This window comes from Microcaecilia unicolor, chromosome 3 (genome assembly GCF_901765095.1).
Source record: "Microcaecilia unicolor chromosome 3, aMicUni1.1, whole genome shotgun sequence".
In the NCBI taxonomy this organism is placed as follows: domain Eukaryota; kingdom Metazoa; phylum Chordata; class Amphibia; order Gymnophiona; family Siphonopidae; genus Microcaecilia; species Microcaecilia unicolor.
Genome location: NC_044033.1, coordinates 218,420,577 through 218,438,017, shown reverse-complemented (window position 1 = coordinate 218,438,017; position 17,441 = coordinate 218,420,577). Strand labels below are relative to the sequence as shown.

Genomic DNA, 17,441 nt, shown 5'->3' with positions numbered 1-17,441 from the left:
CCTCCCCAGCCGAGCAGCAGGAGTTCACCGCTTCTGAAACCATCAGCGTCATGACCAGGAAGTGTAGTAGACACTGTTCTGTGTGATGCTCCAATTCATCCAGCAGCTGCGAAGGAGGTGGCAGTTGTAACATCTTTAACCCTCCAGGAGAGATGGTGCTAGCATCAACTTCTATCAGGGAGGATTCAAGAACCATTTGAGAAATGACCGAGCGAGTTTCTTCAGTTTTACAGGTACGGATACCACAAATGACTTCTTTTCAATGTTCGACGCTATGTGAGGTTATCAGAAGGCCCAAGAAGCCTTGATTAAAGATCTTGGAAACCTAAGGAAAAAATCCGAATCTTTTAAGAATTATATTAGGTCTAATAACCTGCACTTTCTAAATTTTCCTCAGATAGAAACTGTGACATCTAGAGAATGCCCAGGAGATACCTGAAAGAGGTTTTGGTGCCAACTTTTTTCTTAGAAATCCCTTCTCATCTTGTGCCCTTCTTAGTGGCAAAGGGTATAGGGCCAGATTCTATATATGGCGCCTAAAAATTCTGCTTGAAACTAAGCGTATCCTGTAGAATTTAGGTGTAGTTTATAGAATACGCTTAGTCGATACCGTAGTGCCGAAATCTACACGCGCTCATTTACGCCAATAAAAACCTGGTGTAAATCCATGTGTGTAGATTTAGGCGCACTGACCCGTATTCTGCAATTACGCAAGGAACTTTGAGGGCCCACAAAACACCCGTAAACACGCCCCTTAAACTACACGCATTTAGTTTGAACTGTGCACTTTACAATTTCGGCGCAGTTCTTTATAGAATACGCTTAGCGATTTCCGTGCATAAATTGTGATAATTGCCAATTAGTGCTCATTATTGCTTGTTAAGTACTGTTAAAAACGTATTCTGCATAGAAATCTAGGCACCATATTTAGAATCTCCTATCCCATGACTCTCCAATTTCTTCTGGTGTCTTTCATGAGGTAATTTGTCAAACGCCTTTTGAAAATCCAGATACACAATATCAATCGGCTTGCCTTTATCCACATGTTCGTTCACCCCTTCAAAGAAATGTAGTAGATTGGTGAAGCAAGATTTCCCTTCACTAAATCCATATTGTCTTTGTCTCATTAATCCATGCTTTTGAATATGCTCTGCAATTTTGTTCTTTATACTACTACTACTACTTAACATTTCTAAAGCGCTACTAGGGTTACGCAGCGCTGTACAATTTAACATTGAAGGACAGTCCCTGCTCAAGGAGCTTACAATCTAAAAGACAGGTGTACAATCTAAAGACAAGTGTAAAATCTAAAAGACAGGTGTACAATCTAGAGACAAGTGTACAATCTAAAAGACAAGTGTAGAGTCAATCTGATAGGGCATACTATATTTCTCGAAAGGTTAGGTGCCGAAAGCAGCATTGAAGAGGTGAGTTTTAAGCAGAGATTTGAAGATGGGTAGGGAGGGGGCTTGGCGTAGGGGTTGAGGAACATTGTTCCAGGCATAGGGTGAGGCAAGGCAGAATGAGCGGAGCCTGGAGTTGGCAGTGGTGGAGAAGGGTACTGAAAGAAGGGATTTGTCCTGTGAGCGGAGGTAACGGGCGGGAACATAGGGGGAGATGAGGGTAGAGAGGTAATGAGGAGCCGCAGACCGGGTGCATTTGCAGGTAAGGAGGAGAAGCTTGAATTGTATGCGGTATCTGATTGGAAGCCAGTGAAGTGACTTGAGGAGAGGGGTGATATAAGTATATCGGTTCTGTCGGAATATAAGACGTGTGGCAGCGTTCTGAATGGATTGAAGGGGGGATAGATGGCTAAGGGGGAGGCCGGTGAGGAGTAAGTTGCAGTAGTCAAGGCAAGAGGTAATGAGAGTGTGGACCAGAGTTCGTGTGGTGTGCTCAGAGAGGAAAGGGAGAATTTTGCTGATGTTGAAGAGGAAGAAGCGACAGTTCTTGGCAGTCTGTTGGATATGCGCAGAGAAGGAGAGGGAGGAGTCGAAGATGACTCCGAGGTTGCGGGCAGATGGGAAGGGGAGGATGAGGGTGTTATCAACTGAGATAGAGAGTGGAGGAAGAGGAGAAGTGGGTTTAGGTGGAAAGACGAGGAGCTTGGTTTTGGACATGTTCAGCATCAGGTGGCGGTTGGACATCCAGGCAGCAATGTCGGATAAGCAGGCCGATACCTTGGCCTGGGTCTCCGCGGTGATGTCTGGTGTGGAGAGATATAGCTGGGTGTCATCAGCATAAAGATGATACTGAAAACCAAAAAATGGTAGTCTCTACCATTTTGCCCAGCACCGACATCAGGCTCACCGGTCTATAATTTTCCGGATCCCCTCTGGAACCATTTTTAAATATCAGCGTTACATGGGCTACCCTCCAATCTTCTGGTAACACGCTCGATTTTAAAGATAAATTACATATTACTAACAATAGTTCCACCATTTCATTTTTAAATTCTATCAGTATTTTAGGATGAATACCATCCGGTCCAGGAGATTTGCTACTCTTCAATTTATCAAATTGTCCCATTACATCCTCTAGGTTTATAGAGATTTAATTCACTTTCTCCGACTTGTCAGCTTTGAATACCATTTCTGGCACCGGTATCTCTCCCAAATGTTTCTCAGTGAAGACCGAAGCAAAGAATTCATTTAATCTCTCCACGATGGCTTTGTCTTCCCTGATCTCCCCTTTTACCCCTTTGTAGTCTGGACATTTTATTTTTCCATCTTGCTGGTTCTAATTTCTCTCTTCTGTTTTCCTGTCTGTCATCTGCTAATTCCTTCTTCAAGCGGCTGCATTCCATTTGTCTTTTCTCCTCTCTCCTGTCTGTTCCCTCACTATGCCTGCCTCTGAAATATTATCATTCCTTTTTAGCTCTCTTCTGCCTCTCTCTCACCCTTCTTCTCCTCCTTTTTTCTTTTCAACTACCTACCAAATTTCCATCTTCTTCTTTCACCCACTAGCTCTCCCATTCCTCATCTCACTCCTTCCCCAGCCCTACATTATTTTTTATCTTTAATCTACTCCCCATTTCTACTCTCTATAATCGATATCGTCTTATTCAATTCCATGCCACTCCCTACTGGCGTCTCTCACAGGGTTCCACCATTCTCATCGTCTTCCTTCATCCTACCTTCTAGCTAGCATCTGATCCCTCTTCTTCCCTCCCCACATCATCCTCGTAGCCTGACATTTTCCTGTCCCTTCTCTTTTCCCTCCTGCTCTCTCTCCCATGGTCCGGCATTTTTTCCTCGTTCTCTTCTCACCACCAGCTCCTGTGTACCTCTCCCTCCACCCCCATGTCCAACATCTCCCCCTCTCATTTTCACTGTCCACCACCTCTCTCTCCCCATCCCTTCTGTTCTGGGTCCAACATCTCTCTCCCGTTCCCATGCAGCATCTCTCTCTTCCTCCCCTCTACCATCATGTCCAACATTACTTCCTTCCCTCCACTCTACCTATGCCTAACATTTCTCCCTTCCCTCCACCCCTATGTTCAACATTTCTCCCTCTTGCCACCTATCTACTTTCTATGCAGTATGTCTCCCTTCTTTCCTTCTGATATGCAAGATTTCTCCCTTTCTCACCCCTCCCCCTTTTGCTGCATATCTCCCATCTTCCTCATGCAACATCTTCCCTCCCCCTGCCATGCAGCATCTGTCCCCCATGTTCCCTCCTCCTTGCATCATCTGTCCCCTGTCTTCCCTCCCCTGTGCAGCATCTGTCCCCCATCTTTCCTCACCCCCGTGCAGCATCTATTGTCCCCTTCCTTTCTCTTTCCTACCCACAACTCTCCTTGTGCTTCTATGGGTTGCCGGCCAGCAGCGACAACGATTTCTACACACTGCCTTACGCTCAACAATCTCCTTGCAGCCGCTAAGCATTAAGCCTCTCCTCTGCTGCATCTTGACTGGGCAGAAACCGGAAGTTGCAGCAGAGAAGCAGCTTCTGGGTTAGCGCTTAGTGGCTACAAGGAGGTCGTTGAGCAGCAGGCAGCGTGTGGGAATTGCTGCGAGCCTGCGACCAGCAGAAGGCAGCAGCTATTTAAGGGACACAGCTGCTGGGTGGGCCCGACACCAAACTGGGTGGGCCCAGGCCCACTCATGGCTATGCTCTTGGCTGTGTGAGTCATTTCATATCATTTCCGTACAGCTTTTCTTTTGAAAGAGTTATTGTAATTAGAACATTTAAATGGTTTATGTCCCATGTAACAATTACACAAAAAAACTAGGAATAACCAAACACAAACCGGAGTGAGGAACACCTTAATTATTACCCTACTTTAAACATTACAACTGAAAATACATATGCACCCGAATCAACACACTTTATATATGGTAATGGAGGGAAAAGATCTCAGGAGTGGTAGAAGCTCTGGAGATCAGTGGGTTAACACACCTTACAGACCAGAAGTACTTCCGAATTGCCAAGCAGCAAGCCTACAATAGGCTTTCTGCATTTCTGTAAAATCGTCTCTTTATACATTTACAAATGGGTATTTTAGATTATTTAAACCATTTATTTCTCCGGAGAGACCCTATAGGCCATTGCAGCTGGGCTTCACTTCTAAAACAATTAGAACATTTAAATGGTTTCTCTCTTGTATGACTCATTATACACCATTTGCATCTCGGCCTTTGTAACCAGCAGGGACTAACCCAATGTAAATTCACCATGAGGTTTTACCTCTTCTCACCACATCTGTGATGGGGAAGTCTTGCCCCAAAAATTCTCACACAACCAGCTGTCAAATTCATCAAGATTCTCTTTATTTTTCTTACTTCAACCAGCAGACAAAAATCATAAGCAAGGGCAGAGTGCAAGCAGCTACTGAAACATAAAAGAGAAAGATCAGGAGGGGAGTTCAGCTTGAGCTAAGGGTGGATCCCCTTTTTATAGGTCTTATCTGTCCTCTTTTCTCATTTGCTTATCTGTCTTTTCCACCTATCCTCTCTCACTTAGTTTCCATCCCCCCCATATTCCATAACCATCTTTCCCATCTTCTAACTTGTTTGTGTTATGTTCTGCTTTTTCTCTAAATTCCTAACATTGCAGAGACAGTTTGCTCCTGGTACCTTCCTTATCTGCTTAGAATACAAGCTTAGAAGCAGTGGTAATAATGAAGAGAATAAATGTTAAAAGTACATACCTCCACACAGGCTTCCCTTAATATAATTAATATATGTAATTCCCTATCCAGAAGAGCTTAAAATGTTACCATTTTTACAATGCTTAAAGTGCACTGAACTCCTGCAAACCCTCTCCGTACTGCCACACAGTTCACACACAGGTCCACGATCCTTGTTCTTAAGCATGTCTGCTTTAAACTATGTGACAGGCCTGCAAAATCCCTCTGTTCAGTTCTTCCTCTCTCTGACAATACTCACTTTTGAAACATTTATAACATCCTGAATATTTGTTTACTGTATGATTTATTGCAGGTCGAGTCAGATCGCCCTTCCTTCTAAAACATTTATGACATTCTAAACATTTAAAGGGTTTCTCTCCTGTATAAATCCTTTCATGCTATTTCAGTTGGGTCTTATTGAAACATTTATCACACTCTGAATATTTACATGGTTTTCTTCTGCATGAGTTTTCATTAACTTTCACATTGGCCTTCCTCCTGAAACGTTTATCACATTCAGAACATTTAAATTGTTTTTCTCCTGTATGAGTCCTTTTGTGCTGTTCCAAGTTGCCCTAGCTTCTGAAACACTTATTATATTCAGAACATTTAAATGGTTTGTATCCTGTGTAAGTCACTTTATGTCGTTCTACAGTTGCTCTCTGACTGAAACTTTTATCACATTCACAACACTTAGTTTGTGTCCTGTATGAGTCATTTTATGACGTTGTAGAGAACTCTGACAAACTTTCATCACATTCAGAACACTTAAATAGTTTCTGTTTAGATGCTGAAAAGGCATTCGACCAGGCCTGCTGGGATTTCCTATTTCACACACTAGGAAGTATGGGCATACAAGGATGATTTGTGAGAGCAGTGGAAAACTTTATATAGCAATCCAGGGGCAAGGGTGATTATAAATGGCATGAGTAAGGACGAGTTCACAATTGGGAGAGGTACAAGACAGGGCTGCCCGCTTTCCCCTCTCCTCTTTGTGATTGCATTAGAACTGTTACTTAGAACATTGAGGAACGCACAGGAGATAGAAGGCGTTAGAGTGGCAGGTCAAGAAATTAAAGTTCTGGCCTATGCTGATGATCTCCTGCTGACCTTGACTACCCCAGACCGTTCACTAGCAGCTTTATTTGAAGGCATAGATCAATATGGATAGTTATCAGGGTTCAAGTTGAATACAAGTAAATCTTACTTCCTTACATTAGGTCCTGAAACCCAAACAGTTAAAGAAAATAAAATGCCACTGTAAGGAGCGAAAGAAGAAATTAAGTACCTAGGAATGAATATACCTTCAGACCTTACAAAATTATATGAGCAAAATATACACCGGCTACTTAAAGGAACTGAGCGGAGGCTACAGGCATGGACCCCCTACCACTCTCATTAGGGGGCAGAATAGCATTATATGATAATTATCCCCAGGTGGTTGTATATGCTCCAGACGATCCCTTTGCACATAAGTAGGGCAGATGAGAGGAAATTAAACTCCATGTTACAGCGTTTCCTATGGCAGGGAAAGAGTGCACGCCTCCAATAGGGACACTACAGATCCTGGTAGAATACGGAGGACTGGGGCTTCTCAGTATCCGATATTTAAACGTGGCAAGTGGTATGCGGCACATCAATGACTGGTTTAGATCGACACAGGAATACACAAATACAGAACTAGAACTGCAATTGACACCAGATGTGCATTTTAGTAATTACTTACATGGAACAGAGGTCCGCGTACCTGAAATATTAAAAACAACATGCCAGGGAATCTTGGCAGTGGATTTGTAGACTGCATAAATTTTCTCCTACGGTAACTCCATTCCTGCCAATTTGTGGTAACGTAGCTTTTATCCCAGGGCAGCTATACTCAGTCTTTCGCAGATGGGAGAAAAAAAGGAATAAAATACTTATTGCAAGTAATCACAGAAGAGGGGCACATAAAAACTTACGCGGACTTGCAGAAAGAATTTGCCCTGCCAGAAACAGAAACTTTTTACTATGCTCAGTTACAGCATTATGTATTGTCCTTGCCTTGGGAGTCCCTGGCAGGAGATGTCCAGGAACAGCTGTCGTCAGCCTTTTCATTAGGGTCACAACAAAAAGTGCCCCTTTCCTTCTACCATAGACATATCAGAGACACAATGCCAGAACTAAATTATGCAAAATTAGAAGCAGCCTGGCAACAAGACTTGCATATAACCATACCAAAGGAAACGATTAAAATATATATTCTGTCCATCAGGAAGAGAACTAGCTGGGCAAAACACTGAGAACAGCCATATAAATGTGCACTCTGCCTTTATATACTGCCGAGGAGAGCCTTTCATATGGGGCTCTTGCCTTGGGGTGACTGTTTGAAATGTGGGTCCAGTGGGGCAACATTGGGCCACATGTTTTGGTCCTGCGTAGGAATACACAAGTTCTGGACAGATTTAACACGATACATATCTAAGCTGTGGAACAGCACGTGGAAATGTGACCCGATTCTGCTCTTTCGCCAACTACATTTGGGGTACCCGACCCCAAAAGGATATAAACTTTTTATTAACAAAGCAATAATAGTGGCCCGACAGGTCATTTTGAAAGAATGGCTGACATACAAATACCCTACAGTGGCACAGTGGAGAATGCAAATGATAAGCCTGTTACGTATAAAATGCATAGGAATTGCAGACATGGACTCCAGCGCTGGAGAAGAATTACAAACAGTGTGGTCACCCTTTTGGAACACCCTGACAACAAGGGCTAGGAGTTGTTTACTTAATCTGTAGAGACATAAGAGCGAACATGCAAAGAATGGGGGAGAAGGGGGAGTAGATTAGGAGGGAGGGAGGGAGGTGGTGTTGGGGGGGGGGAGAAGGGGAGGGGATAGGGAGAAATGTTAAGAAATTATGTTATATGTTCAAGGTATATTGTGTAGAACTGTGCTGTTGCACTCCCATTAGCAACTATGGATCACACATGTTATGTTTTGTACCTGTGGAGAATTATAATAAAAATTATTGAAACATAGTTTCTGTCCTGTATGAATTATTTTATGCTGTTGTAGATGTGCTCTCTGCCTGAAACTTTTATTACATTCAGAACATTTGAATGGTTTGTATCCTGTGTGAATCATTTCATGACTTTGCAAAGTACTTTTATAACTGAAACTTTTATTACATTCAGAACATTTAAATGGTTTGTGTCCTGTGTGAGTCACTTTATGCCGTTCTAGAGATGCTCTCTGACTGAAACTTTTATCACATTCAGAACATTTAAATGGTTTGTGTCCTGTGTGAGTCACTTTATGTTTTTTCAAATTACCTTTTAGACTGAAACATTTATCACATTCAGAACATTTGAATGGTTTGTGTCCTGGGTGAGTCATTTTATGCTGTTGTAGATTCGAGCTCCCACTGAAACATTTATCACATTCAGAACATTTGAATGGTTTGTGTCCTGTGTGAGTAATTTCATGGCTTTGCAAAGTACTTTTATGATTAAATGTTCCGAATGTCATAAAAGTTTCAAACGGTTTGTGTCCTATGTGAGTCACTTTATTCCATTCTAGAGTTGCTCCCTGACTGAAACATTTAATACATTCAGAACATTTGAATGGTTTGTGTCCTGTGTGAGTCACTTTATGCCGTTCTAGAGATGCTCTCTGACTGAAACTTTTATCACATTCAGAACATTTGAATAGTTTGTGTCCTGTGTGAGTCATTTCATGGTATTGCAAATAATCTCTTCGACTGAAACATGTATCACATTCAGAACATTTAAATGGTTTGTGTCCTGTGTGAGTCACTTTATGCCGTTGTAGAGACGTTCTCTGATTGAAACTTTTATCACATTCAGAACATTTGAATGGTTTATGTCCTGGGTGAGTCATTTTATGCTGTTCTACATTGATTCTTTGACTGAAACATGTATCATATTCAGAACATTTAAACAGTTTTCCTTGGGTGACAGTGTCTACTATTTTGTCAGTTCTGCTCATAGTATGAGAGTAAGGAACCTTGGGCTTATGCAAGGTTATGTCTTTTTCAACAAAATGACGGTCTGTGCTTACATGTTCCTGAGTATCAGCACTTTTAAAAGGTCTCTCACCTTCTTTTCGTCCCTGAGTTTGTACAAGTCTTTGGCAGCAGTTGGAATTTCTATCTTGTGAATTTGATCTTTCTCTGTTTTCAGCTCTATCTTTCACCCTGGGTGCTGTTATTCTACTGCTGCTGTGTTCACACTCAGCTGAAGAATCTGAGCTATCTCTGCAGGGGTCTTTCTGTATCCATTCCTCCCTCTGCTGTCCATTGCCCAATCTCAGTTTCTTACTATTATTCCTATATCCAGGATCTGTTGGAGGAAAAATGAAAGTACCACCATTAATTTTAAATCTATGGAGAAGCACATATATAGGCAGCTACAACATGTGATTATTTAAAGAAGACATTTTCTAGGCTAACATTCCATATGACAGGAAGTTGTGCTGCAAGTAGATGGGAACAGGTGGACAATGGCATATCAAAAAAGGGAGACAGACCAATCTCATCCTGCTGGTTCTGTGCATCGTATCTGCATCTCCTTTCTCTGCAATGACTCCCTTCGCTAATCAAAACTCTTGCCACACCCTGCTGGAGATCCAGAATTCATTCAATCCAAGCCACATCACCTGTTTCATGCAGGTCTTCACATGTGCCTGTATTGAGAAGGTTTCCTCTTTCCTTAGATCCCTGGGTCTCGGTCCTGAATTCCTGTTTCTTAAATTGGATTAAGATATCAGGTCTGACGCTGGGGAAACCCGTTTTAGAAAAATATAGTTACAATTGGGTAAGTTTTTTAAAGCTGGTAATTTTTGTAAATGCAGAACACGCATTTAAATAAATACATACACTATATTGATTCCACTATACTGATGCCATCTGTACAGGCAAGTTCGAAAGCTTACCAGGGAAGGGGGATGGAGAATAAGATGCTGGAAACACCAGGGCTGAACGAGACAAAAAGCTGCTAGGGCATGTAAGGGAGTTGAGGGGGTAGGACAGAAAAAGAATTACATAAGTACTGCCATACTGGGAAAGACCAAAGATCCATCAAGTCCAGTATCCTGTTTCCAACAGTAGCCAATCCAGGTCACAAATACCTGACAAGATACCAAAAAAGTACAAAACATTTTATACTGCTTATCCCAGAAATAGTGGATTTTCCCCAAGTCCATTTAATAATGGTCTATGGACTTTTCCTTTAGGAAGCCGTCCAAACCTTTTTTAAACTCGGCAAAGCTAACCGCCTTTACCACATTCTCTGGCAACGAATTCCAGAGTTTAATTACACGTTGAGTGAAGAAACATTTTCTCTGATTCGTTTTATATTTACTACATTGTAGCTTCACCACATGCTCCCTAGTCCAAGTATTTTTGGAAAGCGTAAACAGACACTTCACATCTACCCGTTCAACTCCACTCATTACTTTATAGACCTCTATCATATCTTCCCTCAGCCGCCTTTTCTCCAAGCTGAAGAGCCCTAGCCGCTTTAGCCTTTCCTCATAGGGAAGTCGTCCCATCCCCTTTATCATTTTCGTCACCCTTCTCTGCACCTTTTCTAATTCCACTATATCTTTATTGAGATGCGGCGACCAGAATTGAACACAATATTCGAGGTGTGGACGCACCATGGAACGATACAAAGGTATTATAACATCCTCATTTTTGTTTTCCATTCCTTTCTTAATAATACCTAACATTCTATTTGCTTTCTTGGCCGCAGAAGGTTTCAACATATTATTATTATTATTAGTTACATTTGTTTCCCACATTTTCCCACTTTTTGCAGGCTCAATGTGGCTTACATATAACTGTTAACAGCATTATCCAATTACGGTCTGAACAAATACATGGTATGAATGAATACAAAGTGATATTGTAGTAGAATGAGGTACATGTAAGGTAGTTACATGTATGGTAGGTGCGGTTGGGGGGAAGCTAGAGAGGGAGAGGGGGAAGAAGAGTCAGATAATATCCATTATGGTCTTTGGTTACATTTTGTCACATGTGACCAGGTATTTTTATATTGAGCCGGTGGGGCATGCTCTTCTGAACAGGACTGTCTTTAGTGCTTTCCGAAAATTTAGGTGGTCGAGCGTAGTTTTTACTGCTTTTGGTAATGCGTTCCATAGTTATGTGCTTAGGTAGGAAAAGCTGGTTGCATAGGTGGATTTGTATTGGAGTCTTTTGTTGCTTAGGTAGTGGAGGTTTAGATATGATCGTGCAGATTTTGTGGTGTTTCTGGTTGGCAGGTTGATGAGGTCTGTCATGCATCCTGGTGCCTCGCCATAAATAATTTAGTGAACAGTCTTGCAGATTTTGAAAGTGATACGTTCTTTGATTGGTAGCCAGTGCAATTTTTCTCTGAGTGGTTTGGCGCTGTCAAAACGTGTTTTTCCAAATATAAGCCTGGCTGCTGTGTTTTGGGCGGTCTGAAGTTTCTTTATGATTTGATCCTTGCATCCCGCATAGATTCCATTACAGTAATCTGTGTGGCTTAGTACCATGGATTGTACCAGGTTACAAAATATTTCCCTCGGGAAGAATGTCACCAATGACGACACCTACATCCCTTTCTTGGTCTGTGACTTCTAACGTGGAAACTTGCGTGATGTAGCTATAATTCGGGTTCCTCTTTCCCACATGCATCTCTTTGCACTTGCTCACATTAAACGTCATCTTCCATTTAGACGCCCAGTCTCCCAGTCTCGTAAGGTCCTCTTGTAATTTTTCACAATCCACCCGCGATTTAACTACTTTGAATAACTTTGTGTCATCAGCAAATTTAATTACCTCACCAGTTACTCCCATCTCTAGGTCATTTATAAATATGTTAAAAAGCAGCGGTCCCAGCACAGACCCCTGGGGAACCCCACTAACTACCCTTCTCCATTGAGAATACTGACCATTTAACCCTACTTTCTGTTTTACTACTACTACTACTTAGCATTTCTAAAGCGCTACCAGGGTTACGCAGCGCTGTACAAGTTAAAACATGAGATTCGTTTGGCATGATTTCCCTTTGGTGAAACCATGTTGTCTCAGATCTTGCAACTTATTGGCTTCCAGGAAATTCACTATCCTTTCCTTTAGCATGGCTTCCATTACTTTTCCAATAACCGAAGTGAGGCTTACCGGCCTGTAGTTTCCAGCTTCTTCCCCATCACCACTTTTGTGAAGAGGGACCACCTCTGCCATTCTCCAATCCCTCGGAACCTCTCCCGTCTCCAAGGATTTATTAAACAAATCTTTAAGAGGACCCGCCAGAACCTCTCTGAGTTCCCTCAGTATTCTGGGGTGGATCCCGTCCGGCCCCATGGCTTTGTCCACCTTTAGCTTTCCAAGTTGTTCATACACACTCTCTTCCGTGAACGGTGCTCTATCCACTTCATTTTCAGGTGTACTTTTGCCAGTCCCTCTCGGTCCTTCCCCAGGATTTTCTTCAGTAAAAACAGAACAAAAGTATCTATTTAGCAAATTGGCTTTTTCTTCATCATTTTCTACATAGCGTTTTGCTGTATCTTTTAGTCTCACAATCCCCTTTTTAGTCTTTCTCCTTTCACTAATATACCTGAAGAAGTTTTTGTCTCCCCTCCGTACATTTCTAGCCATTTGTTCTTCCGCTTGCGCCTTCGCCAGACGTACCTCTCTCTTTGCTTCTTTCAGTTTTATCCGGTATTCCTCCCCGTGTTCCTCTACTTGAGATTTTTTGTATTTCTGGAATGTTAACTCTTTAGCCTTTATTTTCTCAGCCACTTGCTTTGAAAACCATATCGGTTTCCTTTTTCTCTTGCTTTTATTTACCCTCCTTACATAAAGGTCTGTGGCCCTGTTTATTACTTCTTTCAGCTTGGACCACTGTCCTTCCACGTGTTGTGCGTTCTCGCAGCCCATCAGCTCCTTCCTCAGGTATTCCCCCATTTTGTTAAAGTCAGTTCGCTTGAAGTCCAGGACTTTGAGTTTAGAGTGGCCGCTAACCACATGAGCCGTTATATCAAAACAAACCGTTTGATGGTCACTGCTTCTCAGGTGCGCAGCCACTTGGACATTTGACACACTATCCCCATTCGTGAGCACCAGATCCAGCGTCGCTCCCTCCCTCGTGGGTTCCGTCACCATTTGTCTGAGCAGAGCACTTTGGAAAGCATCCACAATCTCTCTACTTCTTTCTGATTTTGCAGAAGGAACCTTCCAATCTACATCCGGCAGATTAAAATCTCCCAACAACAGAACCTCTCTTTCCTTCCCCAACTTCTGAATATCAGCGATCAGATCTTTTTCCAGTTCCTCCAATTGTGTCGGGGGTCTATAGACCACACCCACGTGGACCAAGGTTCTATCCTCTCTTTTTAAGGTGATCCATATCGCTTCTTCCTTCCCCACTTCCCTGTCATTTCAGTTGCTGCGATATCACCTCTCACATACAGAGCTACTCCTCCACCTTTACGTCCCTCTCTATCCTTCCTAAAAAGATTATAGCCTGGTATGTTTACATCCCATTCATGGGAACCATTGAGCCATGTCTCTGTGACTGCAACTATGTCCAAGTCAGTCTCCAACATCAGGGCTTGAAGGTCATGAATATTATTGCTTAGACTGTGAGCATTTGTGGTCATTGCTTTCCAACTACATTTCCTAGTATGTGTTTTGGGTTTAGTGATTTGTGAGTGTCTTTTCTTGAATTTGTACCCGTCCTTTTCAGGGCACAGACCATATAAGTCTGCCCAGCAGTATTTCCTGCCTCCCAACCACCAGTCCCGCCTCCCATTACCGGCTCTGGTACAGACCGTATAAGACCGCCCTCCCCTATCCTCGCCTCCCAACCACCACCCCCTCTTCCCCCCACCTGCTCCGCCACCCAATTTCAGCTAAGCTTCTGAGGATCCATTCCTTCTGCACAGGATTCCTCTATGCATATCCCACGCATGTTTGAACTCCGTTACCGTTTTCATCTCCACCACCTCCCGCGGGAGGGCATTCCAAGCGTCTACCACCCTCTCTGTGAAAAAATACTTCCTGACAACTTTCCTGAGTCTGCCCCCCTTCAATCTCATTTCATGTCCTCTCGTTCTACCGCCTTCCCATCTCCGGAAAAGATTCGTTTGCGGATTAATACCTTTCAAATATTTGAACGTCTGTATCATATCACCCCTGTTCCTCCTTTCCTCCAGGGTGTACATGTTCAGGTCAGCAAGCCTCTCTTCATACGTCTTGGAACGTAAATCCCATACCATCCTCGTAGCTTTTCTTTGCACCGCTTCCATTTTTTTAACATCCTTCGCAAGATACGGCCTCCAAAACTGAACACAATACTCCAGGTGGGGCCTCACCAACGTCTTATACAGGGGCATTAAAACCTCCTTTCTTCTGCTGGTCACTCCTCTCTCTATACAGCCTAGCAATCTTCTCGCTACGGCCACCGCCTTGTCGCACTGTTTCATCGCCTTCAGGTCCTCAGATACTATCACCCCAAGATCCCTCTCCCCGTCCGTGCCTATCAGACTCTCCCCGCCTAACACATACGTCTCCCTTGGATTTCTACTCCCTAAGTGCATCACTTTGCATTTCTTCGCATTGAATTTTAATTGCCAAACGTTAGACCATTCTTCTAGCTTCTTCAGATCTTTTTTCTTGTTTTCCACTCCCTCCGGGGTGTCCACTCTGTTGGAAATCTTGGTGTCATCCGCAAAAGGCAAACTTTACTTTGTAACCCTTCGGCAATGTCACTCACAAATATATTGAACAGAATCGGCCCCAGCACCAATCCCTGAGGCACTCCACTACTCACCTTTCCCTCCTCCGAGTGAACTCCATTCACCACCACCCTCTGGCGTCTGTCCGTCGACCAGTTCCTAATCCAGTTCACCACTTCAGGTCCTATCTTCAGGCCGTCTAGTTTATTTAAGAGCCTCCTGTGGGGAACCGTGTCAAAAGCCTTGCTGAAATCTAAGTAGATGACGTCCATAGCACGTCCTTGATTTAATTCTCCCGTCATCCAGTCAAAGAATTCAATGAGATTCGTTTGGCACGATTTCCCTTTGGTTAAACCATGTTGTCTCGGATCTTGCAACTTATTGGCTTCCAGGAAATTCACTATCCTTTCCTTCAGCATCGCTTCCATTACTTTTCCAATAACCGAAGTGAGGCTTACCGGCCAGTAGTTTCCAGCTTCTTCCCTATCCCCACTTTTGTGAAGAGGGACCACCTCCGCCGTTCTCCAATCCCTCGGAACCTCTCCCGTCTCCAAGGATTTATTAAACAAGTCTTTAAGAGGACCCGCCAGAACCTCTCTGAGCTCCCTCAGTATTCTGGGGTGGATCCCGTCCGGCCCCATGGCTTTGTCCACCTTTAGGTTTCCAAGTTGTTCATACACACTCTCTTCTGTGAACGGTGCTCTATCCACCTCTCTTTGGGTACCTTCTCCTCTTTTTGTTCCCTCTTCCTTGCTTTTTCTTTTTTTTCTGCTTCAATTTTAGTTTCAGGAACATCACAGTGCTGTAGTGGAGCAAAAGAATTTTGTAGTGGCAACACTTGTGTGGGCGGATGCTTCTGTGTCACATGACGAATTCTGCCTGAGCCTACTATGAGCCATCTGTTCCTTTGTGGTTTTATTCTCTGAGGCAGTGGTGAGAAGTTATGATTCTGCACAGTCCTATAAGTTGCTTTAATTGCATCTAATTCTTGCATTACTTTACAGAGCTCTTGTTTTAAAGTAGATAGCTGAAGACAGATAGGACAAGCTTTAAGTTTCCAGATGATTTGCCTTGAAACTAAAGCAGCACAATTATTGCAGAGAATAAAAGTCATCCTGATTGGTTGAAATGGGTATGAACAGGTGTACTATGTTGGAGTATCAGCCTGCAAGACTGCCTGTGTGTGACTGAGGAGTAAAGTTAATGAGGTTTGGTTTGTCTATAAATGTGTGGAAAACCCTGGGGTGGGTGGGTTGTGGGGAGGGTAGGTGGGATTATAAGTCCCAAAGTGCCAGCTAAGTGCTGCTATCAAGGGAATTCTCTAGCTTAATGGACCCAAATGGTAGTGTCTGATCAAGGACCTTACAGTTTATTTAACTTTTAAAACTGCCCTAGATATTAATAACTTTCCTTTTAAATAAATCTAGATATTGCCAATAATTCTAGCAGTTTCAGCTATGTAAAAATGCCCCTCCCCTTTATCAGAGCTTGGCAGGAACAGAAAGAAAGAAAGAAAGACAGAAAGAGAGGTTTCCCAGTGCTAATTAAATTGATTAAGCAACAAGCCTTAAACATTTAGGACAAAATATCAGGTAGTTTCTCACCTAAGCCAGTCAATTTGAGAAGTAAGGGATTTAGGGGTCAGAATAAACCTGTCTTTTTTGCAGGAGCTTGGTTCAGTCCCAGCACCTGGAAGTTAGAAGTAAAAGTAGTATGTCCTTTAGTTTGAGGCCAACCCTGCTTGCCCCCAGCTGTGGGGCAATAAGTTGCAAGACCCGAGACAACATGGTTTCACCAAAGGGAAATCGTGCCAAACGAATCTCATTGAATTCTTTGACTGGGTGACAGGAGAATTAAATCAAGGACGTGCTATGGACGTCATCTACTTAGATTTCAGCAAGGCTTTTGACACGGTTCCCCACAGGAGGCTCTTGAATAAACTAGAAGGGCTGAAGATAGGACCCGAAGTGGTGAACTGGATTAGGAACTGGTTGATGGGCAGACGCCAGAGGGTGGTAGTGAATGGAGTTCGCTCGGAGGAGGGAAAGGTGAGTAGTGGAGTGCCTCAGGGATCGGTGCTGGGGCCGATTCTGTTCAATATATTTGTGAGTGACATTGCCGAAGGGTTACAAGGTAAAGTTTGCCTTTTTGCGGATGACACCAAGATTTGCAACAGAGTGGATACCCCGGAGGGAGTGGAAAACATGAAAAAAGATCTGAAGAAGCTGGAAAAATGGTCTAACGCTTGGCAATTAAAATTCAATGCGAAGAAATGCAAAGTGATGCACTTAGGGAGTAGAAATCCAAGGGAGGCGTATGTGTTAGGTGGGGAGAGCCTGATAGACACGGACGGGGAGAGGGATCTTGGGGTGATAGTATCTGAGGACCTGAAGGCGATGAAACAGTGCGACAAGGCGGTGGCCGTAGCGAGAAGGTTGCTAGGCTGTATAGAGAGGTGTGACCAGCAGAAAAAAGGAGGTTTTAATGTCCCTGTATAAGACATTAGTGAGGCCCCACCTGGAGTATTGTGTTCAGTTTTGGAGGCCATACCTTGCGAAGGATGTTAAAAAAATGGAAGCGGTG

At 43.2% G+C, this 17,441-nt stretch overlaps 1 protein-coding gene across 1 annotated transcript in view; it reads right to left on the bottom strand.

The window, feature by feature from the left end:
* Positions 1-7,896: 7,896 nt before the first annotated feature.
* The window catches only part of LOC115464370 (zinc finger protein OZF-like), a 28,523-nt gene continuing 18,978 nt past the window's right edge, over positions 7,897-17,441 (bottom strand). Inside the window, exons 3-4 of the mRNA XM_030194756.1 lie at positions 8,118-9,475; positions 7,897-7,905 (exon numbers count right to left, since the gene is read on the bottom strand). Coding sequence (XP_030050616.1) covers positions 7,897-7,905; positions 8,118-9,475 — 1,367 coding nt within the window. The remainder of the gene's footprint in view (positions 7,906-8,117; positions 9,476-17,441) is intronic.